This window comes from Empidonax traillii, unplaced genomic scaffold (genome assembly GCF_003031625.1).
Source record: "Empidonax traillii isolate 1590-97213 ecotype Southwest subspecies unplaced genomic scaffold, ASM303162v1 scaffold503:size689781, whole genome shotgun sequence".
Lineage (NCBI taxonomy): Eukaryota > Metazoa > Chordata > Aves > Passeriformes > Tyrannidae > Empidonax > Empidonax traillii.
Genome location: NW_020955696.1, coordinates 8,302 through 21,276, shown reverse-complemented (window position 1 = coordinate 21,276; position 12,975 = coordinate 8,302). Strand labels below are relative to the sequence as shown.

The 12,975-nt window shown below is 39.1% G+C and overlaps 2 protein-coding genes across 3 annotated transcripts; one reads left to right on the top strand and one right to left on the bottom strand.

Moving 5' to 3' along the window:
- Positions 1-218: 218 nt before the first annotated feature.
- UNC50 (unc-50 inner nuclear membrane RNA binding protein) lies at positions 219-5,298 on the bottom strand. The gene is made up of 6 exons (XM_027896609.1): positions 5,258-5,298; positions 4,233-4,516; positions 3,220-3,340; positions 1,244-1,383; positions 1,066-1,167; positions 219-524 (listed from the first exon to the last, which is right to left on the bottom strand). The coding sequence occupies exons 2-6, from the start codon at positions 4,510-4,512 to the stop codon at positions 388-390; spliced, it is 780 nt and encodes a 259-aa protein (XP_027752410.1). The 5' UTR covers positions 4,513-4,516; positions 5,258-5,298; the 3' UTR covers positions 219-387.
- Positions 5,299-5,366: 68 nt separating this feature from the next.
- Positions 5,367-11,167, top strand: LOC114063970 (cytochrome c oxidase assembly factor 5). 2 transcript variants are annotated; one of them, XR_003572653.1, is made up of 4 exons: positions 5,408-5,598; positions 5,850-5,933; positions 8,073-8,272; positions 11,155-11,167. XR_003572653.1 is itself a non-coding variant. In XM_027896611.1 (3 exons), the coding sequence occupies exons 1-3, from the start codon at positions 5,497-5,499 to the stop codon at positions 8,112-8,114; spliced, it is 228 nt and encodes a 75-aa protein (XP_027752412.1). In that variant the 5' UTR covers positions 5,367-5,496; the 3' UTR covers positions 8,115-9,162. The 2 variants fall into 2 exon arrangements, 1 of the variants encoding a protein (XP_027752412.1); XM_027896611.1 differs by lacking the exon at positions 11,155-11,167 and having other exon boundaries at positions 5,367-5,598; positions 8,073-9,162.
- The last annotated feature ends 1,808 nt before the right edge of the window (positions 11,168-12,975 follow it).

Genomic DNA, 12,975 nt, shown 5'->3' with positions numbered 1-12,975 from the left:
CTTTCACACGGTCCCAAGGCAAGGTATTCCAATAAAACTGCTTTTTGGTGTCACTTAAACCCCTCATAATGTAGAGCTTATACCAGTATGTGCAAAATACCTGCAGTAAGAGTTATGCTACATAGACTTGTTGCAGTTAAATTTAAGCTACAGAGATGTACAAGTAACTTGTTTTTAGGAATGTACTGAGAAAGTATTTGAACAAAATTGCTAACATGTTTACTGTTGTAAATATTTTAATAAAAAAGGACACTTCAAACTTTTTTACACAATTATCTACAATAAAGAGAAATTTACAACCATTTACAAAATGTTCTTACTTTTTTTACTGTCAAAAATGGCTAACGTAAAAAACAAAATAAACATTAGATACGTGAAGTCCTGGGTTTATTTCACTCTGTATTTATAGAAGGAGCAAAGCATCTTGGTGAAGTTCCATCCACATGCTAGTGAGATCAAATAGAGCATGATGAGAAGTGCAAAGGGATACAAAAGAATAGCTGTGTTCTTCAAAAAGGGCAATGCTGAAACAGAAGCAACAATGAAGCAAGTATAAAGTAGTGCTCTTTAAAAGAAGTGCTTCATGTGGACTGGCCTTGGGGCAAGACAGCAAGAAAAAACAGTTCTGCTCTATTGTCCTCCTCAGACATCTCTGCCCTACTAGTCCTACTGTTACCACATAATGGTTTTTGAAACTGCTTTACCGAAAACTACGGCCTTAAACTCATTAAAGAATTTTTACCTAATGCAAACATCTTGAAGTGGATTTACAGAGGAACAAGAAAACCAATTTGTGGTGCTACAGGTCTAGTACAAGAAAGGAAGTCGGTAAAGTGGAGAATACAAATTCTCTGGTTAAGATGTACACTCAGCTGAAAATCCAGATTGGTAAATTTCTCTCAAACTTTTACCACAAGGAAAGAATTACGTCAGCACCCAGCTGTGCCTCTGCTTTACAAATTAATAGACTACAAAATAATAACTAAAAGATCAAATGAATAGACTGAAAACATTCTTTTGTTTTTAGTCTGTTTGATAAATACAAAAGAAATTGATGTTACTCACCACTGTATCCTAGGAATGTCACATAGATATAATAGCCGATGGCAATCAACCATAATGTATTCCCAACAAAATACCCAATGACAGAGTCAGATATGATGACATCTGCAAGAGATAACTGCTCTCAGCTGTTTTGATAGAGCACCGTTTTGAAGCAGAAAGCTCAAAGTATTCTACTTACAGTTGATGAAGAACAGCTGGATAAAATGCAAAATTACTAGAAGTGGGTAGAAAGCATTCAGATGCACATCAAAGGCATATCCCCACTCCACATCATAGTCTCTGTTCTGCTGCTTCACCAAGTACTTGTTAGAAATGAACCTACGTAAAAAGATATTTGAGACTACTGTTAATGTGAATCTATAAAGCTGACAATCAAAACATAGGTTTGGCATAGCTTGTCATATGCAATTCCAGTTCTCCACCAAAGTGTCTGCTATCTGGGAGAAAAAAAATGCAAGAATCATGCAGACCAGAATATCGTTAAAATGTTTTTGTTAAAACTATGATTACATCCCCTGCAAGCAACAGACAGCTGTAACACTGTGTTACACTTCCAGTAATACAGAAACAAAAGGCTTCTTTAAAGAAATTAGCGCTACAATCTATCAATGCAGCCACCAGCTGCGACTTCTCTCTGTATGCACAGGGAGACAACTTCAGTGAAGTGCCCATACAGGATCAGCACACATCACACAGAGATGGCTTATTTCATCTCCACAGAACTGGTGCGCTGCAAAGACGGGAGGAGAGCTGGATAGTGCTCATAACACGAGCCATTCTTACTGAAGAGAAGTGCAGATGGAATGTGCACTGCCTGGTGTTAGAGGCTACGGAATAAGCCTCAGGACTGTGCTTCAGTTTAAGTTCTGCTGACATCAGAAAATTTATCACATTTAGAAGAGGAACAAGAAGTCAATACACGCTCAGATATAAGTTAAGAGACCAGAGTTTTCATGAGTTTTCTGGCATACTCTTTGTGCTAAGGGTGGGGTCAGAAGGAGGCAGAGCCTGGGGGTAAGGCGAGATGAGGCAAGGCAAGAAGGGGTTTAGTCTCATTAAGAATGGGGAGAGTTTTTGGAAAAAAAGGTGAGCCTTCACTCGAAGAAGGGACTTGAACCAAACTGGAGCCAGATGACTAGTATTGAGGCTGGCAGGAAGCCAATTAAAAGACAGAGGAAAATCTTCTGGTTCAGGACACTGCACCCTGAGGCACAAATTGCTAGAGAATAGCAGGCTGGGAGAAGAGAGCTTTACTAAAAGCTCTTCTCCAAGCAATTTATGGGTTGCTGTCCCAGACATGAGCATAGGTTAGATGGACTTTTCATCTACAAGCTACAGTGCTTGTATTTGCCTCATTCTCAAGTTTGCAATTACAAGCAGGAGTTCCTGAGGCCACTGTTTGAAAGGAATTTATCCCTTTTCCAATCAGCATCAGTTTAAGATGTTGGCTCCATCACTAAGAACTCTTCTATTGCCTTTACTTTCTTAAGTTCTTGGTAAAATAAAAAAACTTTCTTTGGTGCCCTCCCTTTGCCGCAGCAGAGAAACAGCAGCTTCCCATTGTTTCATGGCTTCCTCATTGCTGCAGGACATATCCACGGTGCTGAGGCCTGGGTTGTAAACTGACCTGCTCCTGCCTCTCCACTTCTGCAAGTCCCTGAACACTAGAGGATAAAACCGGCAGCGAGTACCACCAAAGCAGCGAAGCTGCCACATGTGAGACAGAACAGATGTGGCTTGTCGTGGCACTTGCTAAAATCTTCAGCAAGAAGCATGGGCTTAAAGACCGTCATCCTCAGGCTTACATCACCTAATTTTTTCATTCATTATTCTGATTGAACAGTTTGGGTTTTTTTGAACAAATTTCTTATTTGGCATTACTGCTGACTATTAACCAGCTCAGAAGAAAGAAAAGAAGCTGGAATAATACACACTTTTTGATTTTTTTTATCTTTTGCAGGAAATAGTGAAGAAAGAGGTGAGTTCTTTTTTATTGCAACGTTTTGAAACAATTACTACAATAGCACAAAACTTATAGGCAATACTTGCTTTATACCTTTACCCTAAACAAAGAGCCAAGTGTCTCGCAAACAGCAGAGGACTCTCCATGTCTGAATAGCAATACTGAACTCAGTTTCAGAAATCACTACTTACCACATCAGAGTTGCAATTAGGAGGCCAACGCCAACGCAGTCTATGAATACAACCCAAAGTAGCAGCTTTATTGTTTCAAAAAACCCCATGTCCAGCACAAATCCAAATCCTACAGTAGAAACTGAACGCAGAAAAAGATTATTAAAGTCAGCTGTCAAAAGAAAGCATTAGATCTTAAACTGACGGAGTTTCTTTCAATATACTGTTATGAAATCTCCACTTTCTTTTTTATTTTTTCTCCCAAGATTTTCAGTCCAACAGCTCATTTTTTCCCACCAAAAAATAGATATAATGCAATTTATTCATAATATTATCCCTCTCACAGACTGAACACTCATCTGTACTTGGGCTTAATTGTATTGCTCCACTCAAACTATTTTAAAAAAAATCACATAATGGTACAATGGAACATTCTTTGTTTTAGAAAAGCTCTTTGTTAACCCAAACCATGTGCGTGGTCATTCATAGTTTTGTTTCAAAGTTATATGAAATATTTTTGCTATTACAAATAGCAATATGCTATTTAACAGAAGACAACTGGGATAATACTTATTGAATCTGCAGTTCAGTCACTTACATGAGCCGCTTTGTTTATAGCTTAATTCTGCAATATACAGAATCTCACTCGGACCTTTATGGAAAAACAGTATTTTATCTGTAATGCTCTGGTAAACCAAATATTCAGTATTTTTTAAGTAAAGCACTGCTGTGTGGTATGGGGTTTTGTTACTGTCTTTAAAGTTACAGGGAACTGCATAATTTAAAATGCAACAGAAAATGAGTTGCAACTGAGATCAATTCCAGACTACACAATTTTAGTTATGCCTATTCCATTTTCTAATTCCCACCTTAACTTATTCTAAAAGGTTAGGTCCTTTCCCTCTATTCTACTTTGACTAAAAGGTGATCCTCATGGACTGGTCCCTTTTTTGCATGCTCCTGGAAGAAAAATGAATATTTATCCCTAAACTTTCCCTCCCTCTCCCTTGCGCTGTCCGTTCTCCTGCACTCACCACAGAGCCAGATACTGAGCAGTACTAGGAAGGCGGGATCGTCCCTCGCCCATTGGTCCTTTGTCTGTTTTCTATAGTGAAAGTTCCTGTAAACCCTCTGTGGTGAAGTGAACAGGTAGAGCATCTGCCAAAGCGCAAACTCGAAGTCCATCTGTCGGAAGTGGAAGAGCCTCCGCAGGTACTTGTAGCGTTTCGCTCCGGCCGTGTGTCTCGCAGCATCCCTGGGGCTCAGCACACCATTGCCCTGGCTCCGAGAACTAACCAAGGTGGTTGGCAGCATCTTTCTAAGTAAAGAGGTTCAAAAGATGCGTTTGGCTTTGCATATAGTGAGGGCTACAAATAAAATCACGTGATGCAGGCCCTGCCTGCAGTGCTGAAGTGACAAAAACTGAGCATGAGTATAAACAATGACAATTGTTGGAGCAAGTCCAGAGGAGGCCATGAAGTTGACAGAGGGCTAAAGCATCTCCCCTGTGAAGACAGGCTGAGAAAGCTGGGGCTGTTCAGCCTAGAGAAGAGAAGGTTGTGTGGAGACCTCATAGCAACCTTCCAGTATCTGAAGGAGGGAAAACAGGGAAGCTGGAGAGGGGCTCTTCATCAGGAACTGTAGCGATAGGACAAGGAGTAATGGGTACAAATTGAGAGAGAATTTAGGTTATATATTAAAAAGAAATTCTTTACTGTGAGGGTGGCGAGGCACTGGAACAGGTTGCCAAGGGAGGTTGTGGATGCCCCAACCCCGGAGGCGTTCAAGGCCAGGATGGATGAAGCTCTGAGCAACCCGGTCTGGTGGAAGGTGTCCCAGCCCATGGCGGGGGGGTTGACACTAGATGATCTTGAAGGTCTCTTCCAGCCCTTAACACCGCACGTTTCCACGATTTAGGGGCGGCCTGGCTAACAAACACCCGCCCTCCCTCAGCGACACCCGCGCTCCGCTCCGGGCCGGGAGGCGCCGAACGCCCCACGCTCCACGCCGGGGATGGTGTGTGTGTGTGTGTATGGGGGGGTGGAGGGGGGTGTCTCACCTGCTGCCCCGGCCCGCGCCGCGACCCCGCCCGGCACCGCCACCACCACCACCACCGCCGCCTCCCGCAGCCTTTCCGGCACCGTCCGCAGCGCAGGCGCCCGGGATCCTTCCCGGAGCCGCCCCGTCCCTTCCTGCCGCCTCCGGAAGCGGCTGCAGCGCCCGGCATGCCGGAGGCCGCCGGGGGTGTCGCCAGGCTGGGCGGCAGCGGGAGCGGCGCGTAGGGCCGGGCTCAGCGCCATGCCCAAGTACTACGAGGACAAGGAGGAGGACGGGCGCGCCTGCGGCGGCGTGCGGGAGGACCTGCGGCAGTGCCTCCTGGAGAGCCCCTGCGTGCTGCAGGTCAGCGCCGCCGCCCCTGCCCGGCCTGCTCGCTCCCGTGTGCAGCGCCTCAGGGAATTACGGCTCCAGGGGGAAAGCGCAGGCCATCAGAGCGGGGCGAAATGCCCAGTAAACCCTGTATGAAGTTGGAACTAGGTGACCTGCAAGGTCCCCTTCCGACCTAAACCTCAGTGATTCTAAGAAAGTATTTTGGTGTTTCTTTGGCGAGCTGCAGAGATCAAGTTTTTAATCCTTTATTTTTCACCTACTAGGAAAACAAAAGCCCTAAACAATGCTTGAGGGAAGGACACTGTAGGAGTTTGCAAGTGACATTCTTTGCATGCAAAAGATCAATGGTAAGTGTGGCGTGTCTTGTGGCAGTGGCCTGGATGCTTTCTGTCCTTTTCCCGCTTTTTTGAAGAAAACCATTTTAATTCAGTAAAGTTGATGTCATTAAGAACAGCTCCTGCCTTTGAATCCTATTTAAAATATGGATGTTCGTGTATAGAAAAACTCTGATTGTTCTCATGAAGGAAAAGTTGTAGAGTATGAAAAACTGGAAAAATGTGTTTATATTGAATTAGGCTTTGAATGTCACAGGTAATGAGGTAGGTATTTTTACTATTGTTTTTAATGAAGTTTTGGATTAAAAAAATTCTGGAAGATCAGGTAACTGTAAGATAAAATATTGACAAGACATTTTTTGTCTGCAAGGTCATCCGAAGAGAACCTGTACAGAGAACATTGAAATGAAATTAAATGAGACTTCCACTGTTCAATCAGGATCTTGCATTGAATTCACATTGAGTCATTAATTTTCTTGGAGTACTTGAATTCGTGATAACTAACAGTTTGGTTTTTTATATAGTTAACTATCCCATATGATACTGACAAAAATGTAACTAGATAAAGTTTCCCCTATTTTGATAGGAGTTCCATGTACAGAAATGTCTTTCCAGTGTTTCCATGATATTTAAAAGATAGTTAAGATGTGATAAACTTTCTAAGCATGAGTTGTGCAGGGCTAATTTTTATTTTTAGCTGATAAGATGTATAATGAAAAGTGCACAGCTGAAATGGTACCTAAAATTTTTCTTCCATTCTGTGTTAGTCATTGCAGCTTTTTGTACCTCTCCTATATGAACCATATTAATCCATATAGTGACAAATTATTATTTCTACAGACAGGAAAAATGCTGTGTATTAAATGTTTGAAATACCTGTATGGTGCTGTAGTAGCAATATATACATGTGATGTGCCTGTATTTTTGTCTGGATTGTTAAGGCAGCATAAAACTTAAATTGCAATCTGAATGTATCCAGTCATGTGGGGAGAGGCCTGGCTCTTAGATGATTCTATTTAATTGTCCCGAATTTTTTTTCTTGTCCTATTTTTTTTCCTTGTCCTGTTAATTCTGTAAATTTCAATAATTGGGCCCTGCCAAATTTTTTATTTGTTATGATAGTGAGGATTAAAGAGTGTCCAAAACCAAGGTAGACACTAGATGCAAATGTAATTTACAATAGTCTAAAATGATTAGGGATTTTTCCTAGATGCTGTTTTCTTTGTGAGGAAATGGAATGTCTTATTAGTGTAGTAAGCTTCAGTAACCTTTAGATATTTAAGTAGGAACATGATTAAAAGTGGAAGCTGCCAAGTTATTGGATAAGCTATGTCATCATGTAGTCGAGCTCTTTACAAATTTTACTGCAGTTCTGAGTTGTGGAAGAGAGTCAGTTAATGGAGTTAAAAGAAGCCTCCTCAATCTAATATCTGAATATGGCTGAGTTGCAATCTGTCGCTGCCATCTTCAAGACTATCTAAATTCAGAAGAATTCTCCCAAGATCAAAGTATGTTTTTCTGCTGCACTGGGAAAGAAATTGCAATTTACCTTCTGTAAGTGCTGCAGTGTAGCTTTTATTTTAGCTTTACTGTCATCTTTAGCCTTCCATTAAATCTTTTTTTTTTTGTAACTGCCAAGAATAAACTTATACATTTTAGAAGCTGAATATTATTTCAGTTTTTACTGATAATTTCTATTTTTTCCAGACACTTCTTGTATTTAAGTTATCCCTCTCCTCTTGGACATTTGTAGTGACTCCCACTTTGACCAAATCTCAATTTTCCTCCTTCAGTTTATCAGTTACATTTGAAAAAACTGATTTAAGCAGACTTACACTACCTTGTTTTAATGTGTTCTTTGACATCCTGCTACCCTGCTCTTGTCATTTGTGTTGTTCCGCTGTTTATTTCATAATGCACAGGATGTTTGTCATATAATTTTAATTTTTGTGTGAGAGATAAGATAATTTAGTGTCTCTTTCATCAGAACCACCCTGTGCCTTATTGGCTACATCACTAGTTTTCTTTACAGTGCCTTCTGCTTTATTCTGACTTTTGTTCTGATGTTACTAAGTGCCAAGGTAGCACAAGCACTCTAAATCATTTCTTTTGCTAAATACCTGCTTTTAATATATTGACTTCAATTTTCAGTTGGATACCAGGGCAAGATTCAGAGGAAGGAAGGGATACTGAAGTCTTCATCAAGAGAGCTAACCATGGGAATTCAGGGTTCATCAGCACTTTACAAAAAACAGAGACTAAAGTAAGAAGATTGTACCTGCTATATCCTTTCATGCAGTGTTTTTGTGGAAGATACCTGCTCCTGAGTATTCTGATAGATTGACCTGGATGTGCATTTAAATTTTAAAAAGAAGGCAATCCTAAAGCTGCAAGTTATGGCCAAAATGGGTACCTGTCATGTATTTGAAATAAAATATGTGAAATCCAGAATAAGTTGCAGAATTTATCATTCTGTTTTGAAGTGAAGTTGTTTTCTGTGACTTTACTGTGAATTCCGTTCAAGCTTTGCTATTACAAATAATAGAAGATATGGAACTGGGAGTTCACTTGATGTGTTGAGGAGGAATTTTCTTAGCAGACTGGTATCCCAGAGGATATCTCAAGACAGAACTGTTTTCAGAGGTGAGAAGTTGATCAAGGTTGTAAAATGTATGTGCAAGTTGCTTCCTCCCCAGTAGGTTTGCTGCCCAGTAAATCTGCACTAATAGATGGGAGTGATGCTGTTTTTCATTCCCACACTGATAAGGAAGTAGGATTTATGGGTGTAACAGTGCTTAAACTGTGACAATGGTCAACATTAACTGGTTCTGATTCAGAACTTTTTTCCAAAGGAATATTTGTTTTTATTTCTTTCAATATCTTTCCATCATTCCCTGCCTTTTAGAAGCCTTTAAAAAATAAATGGTAATGTAACTTTTACAAGTGGAAACTCAAATAACTTCAGACAAGGTGATTAGAAACAAGATTAGGAAACAGTGAGAGGAGAGAGTGTCATAGTAACTTCTTGGCTGAAGCTTATAGCCAGGTGTCTGATTTACATTTAGTCTGAACAGATGCATGAAACACTTACTGTTTGTAAAAGTGATTACTTCAGTGAATGAGTGCATGTTGATTATTTAATTCTGTCTGTCTTAAGCAACTGTTCTGTGATCAAAGAATGTTTATATTCCTTGTATGTGTACGACCTTATTTTTGCAGTTATAAATCAACATTGATTTCACATTTTTGTGTTCTGTTGATTATATGGAAGCTAGTTCCTTTGTTCAAGTGCTGTAAACGTCCCTTGTTTTCCACAGCCGAGTTACCATATTATCTCTTTACATACCCAAAAATTATAAAATTATGGCTATAAGAGTATTCTTAACTTAGCACTCTAATTTCAAAGTATTACTCACAAGCCTTCTCCATGGGGGAAACAAAAGGGAGCAAAAATAAATAAAAAGCCATATGGTGGGTATTTAAATGTCAGTTAGAGAGAAGAGTGGGAATGTTATGTGGTTTTGGTTCTTCCATGGTCTCTTTCAAGGGCTCTCCCATGGTCTGCTCTGCTGCAGGGGCCTGTAGGCTTGATGGTTCAGGTGATCTGTGTTCCTTTCTTGGCCATAATCCCTAAGCCTCACCTAATGGTTCTGCAGGAACTCCTTTTGGAAAGGAGCAGACAGACAACAGATCATAGAGAGACAGCTAGTTAGAGTTGTTTTTAGTAATTGGCTTGAATCCAGTGGAGATCAAGTGTTAAATTCAGTGTTTGCTATTTGACATTTAAGGATTTAATAATTAACAGAATATGTGTATTATTCGATCCACTAGAATGTTACTGTAAAAACTTCCTAGTGGTTCACTAACTACCTAGGACAGTATAAAAATACCTATAATATGTATCAAAATACTGATTTGCTCAAGAGACTATCACTGTTCAATTCCAGTGTTGTGTAACATCATATTCTGTTTAAAAATGACTACCTATATAATTGTCTTGGGACTTTGAGCACTGTTGTACTTGAGAAATATTAATGTTTCTTGTGGGAAAAATAATAATTTGTTTTATTAATGGAAAGCCATAGATACTATAGATTTGATTCTAGTTTTATTCCTAATACCATAAATGTTGTTATTTAAATATACTGATATTTTCATCTCATGCCTTGTGGTGCACTACTGGGTTTTACTAAAAAGTGCATATTTCTATTCTGTGGTAGATTTTGCAAGATGGAACTTGCAGTGTATTTGAATCCGTGAAATTGGATTGCTAAGGACAAACGGTTGACATGGCTCCAAAAGACCCATACTGGGTTTAGAATCAGAAATACATGCAGTGCTAATAATTCATATTGAATAAGTACAACTTTCCCTGCTGCACTTGTTACTCCCATTTGTTTTACGCAGTGGCAGAACCAGAGGGTGCTGAATGCTGTCAGGACTGACATCGCGGACTGCAGCTCCGTCAGGGTTAGGACCTGTCTGTGTCATTACATCTGGTTTCGTCAATTAACGTGTCCTCTCTGTGGTCCGGTCCTGCAAACACGTTTGTATTTAAATAGCTGTAAACACATATTGTGGAACTGCAGAAATATGCCATAGACATTTACTCTGAAAATTCTTTAGGTCATTAACTCTGTTCTTTCAATTAATATGAAGTGATAAGCATATGAGTCTGTTTAATGAAGGCCTATGTGTACATATGTTGAAGTGAGTGAAGGGGGTTGGCGTTTTAACAAAGATCATGTATTTATTATTTAAATTATGCCTTCTAAAAGGAAAGACAAAGTATCTTTTAAAAAACCCTCTTCAGCTTCCAGAAGGTGTGAGTTTATATTACTGATTAAAGACCTTCATTATTCACTGGGTGGAATAAGAAATTGGTTATGTGTTCTCTCTTCACTTTTAAGTTTCTGGAGAGTAGCAAGTTGGGTGAGATGCTTTTTTTCAAAGCAGGCTTTTAAAATAATATTATTTTTTCAGTGGAAGCCTGGAACAAACTAGATTGACACCTTCTGCTCATAAGAAGAGCATTAAATTGAAATCATCTAAAAGTGCAGCCACAGAATGTAGGTGGTAAGCAGTATCTGTGGTTGGAAAACTTAGAAATACAGAACCGTAGCAGCTTTGTTGACATGATGAATTTCACAAGTACTCATGCTCCCCTAGCACTTGATATGTGGTCATTTGGAATATGTGTATTTATTCTAAATATGTCTCGTCTTGTCTGTAGCTGAAGAGCACAACAGTTTAATTCCAGTCTTAAACTGTAGTTGACAGAATAGTAACCAGAAACCTTAAGATCATTTCTTACTTTTCTTTTTCCAAATGTGCATGCTGAATTTTCTGTCTCTGGCATTGTTTGTTTGGAAATATCTTCAGAAAACCATTAACTAGATATTACTGTAAGTAGAACACTCCCCAGTGACTTGGTTGACAGTCTGTAGGAAGAAAATTTTGTAAACATAGAGAGCAGCTTCTTGAAGGGGACTAGATTTATTTTCAGGACTTGCAGTAGGTTCATTAATAATGTCCTTAAATATTGAAAGAGGAAGAAGCACTAAGATAAGAATATCAATATATAATATAAGCTTATACTGATATTGCTTTTATTTAAATATATTGATATTTTGTCTTATGCCTTGTAGTATACTACTGGGTTTTATTAAAAAGTGCATATTTCTATGCCATGGTAGAGGAAGTATTAGTACTTTAAAAGGAACTATGGAAAAATAGAAAATATAGAAATTGGCTTGTAACTAATAAATTCTAAAGATAAACTGTGCTACTGTAAAATCGTGCTGCCCTTCATTATTGTGAAGAATATAAACTTCTAAGTCAATTTATGACAGGAATTTTTTATATTTTTTTGATGATGGAAAAGAGAGGTCTAATATGTGTTAGCTATTGCTTGTCGTAAGCTTTTGATTCTGTGTCAGCCACACCTCTTCAATGGGCATAGCAGGATAGTTTCTGGAAATCTTTGTGTGAAGAAATCTGTTACAAGTTGCAGATCATTGACGAACTGAGAAAGATGAGGGTGAATAGTGTGCTGATGGTGAACTGATGTGTAAAATTTTGCATATAAAGGCAGAAACTACATAAAGCACTTTATCAGCTGAGACTGGACATTCAGGTTCCTTCCTGCTTTATATTAGTGGTTAAAGTAAGAGTTTGACACCCTTCATCTAGTCTGACCTTCTCTGAAGGTTTTTATGCCAGAGAAAGGCGTTGGCTCTTGAAAAGGGCATTAAAATCTAATTATGTTTTCTTTTGATAGTATATTTTAGTAGCTAGTAATCCCTGTGTTCGAAGTGCATGTCTGTCTTGTGACTAGAATTTGACTTCAGCTTTCACTTATGGGAAAAGAAGAGGGGATGGCTCTACAAAAGAGATCAGTATCTTATATTTTCCTGCTGGGATGCATTTGAAAGTAAGAAAAAAAAAAAAGTATGCTCTTAATATTTCTCAGTGAAATGCATGGATTGACTTCCTAAAATCTTGTGTTATGCCTGTCTTCCTTAGTCCCTTCACAAATTTGTAATCTTCTTTTAAGAAGGCGATAAAACCCTGTTACAGTTTTTTTCATTGGTCTACATACAGGTAAAATCCCTGCTTTCTTTGGATTGTGCTTCCAAGGTGGATATCACATTTGTCGAAGTGTTAAGTTGGGATCTCATGTTTCAATTCCTTGCCCATTGTGACCCTGATGCCTTTTTCAGAGTCAGTGGTTTTTCAGTCTGATGTTTTCCCAGTGTGTGGCTTGTTTTCCCAAGGTACAGCTTTGTGCTCTTTTCCTGAATGTATAGCCTGAGATTTGGCTATTTAAAAATAATAGTAATTTTGAAAAGTGTGCTTTATGAGCTATTCCAGAACTCTTACGTGATGGTCTAGTTCTTTTGTTCACCACAGTGTCACCTGTTGGGTTGTCCACAAATATAATTAGCAATGAGTTTATATGTGCTTACACATCTTTGAAGAAAATGTGAAATAGTTTTAAACCTGGTAAGTTTCCTGGCAGTTCTCCAAGTGCCTCTGCTAAATACAGTTCTTC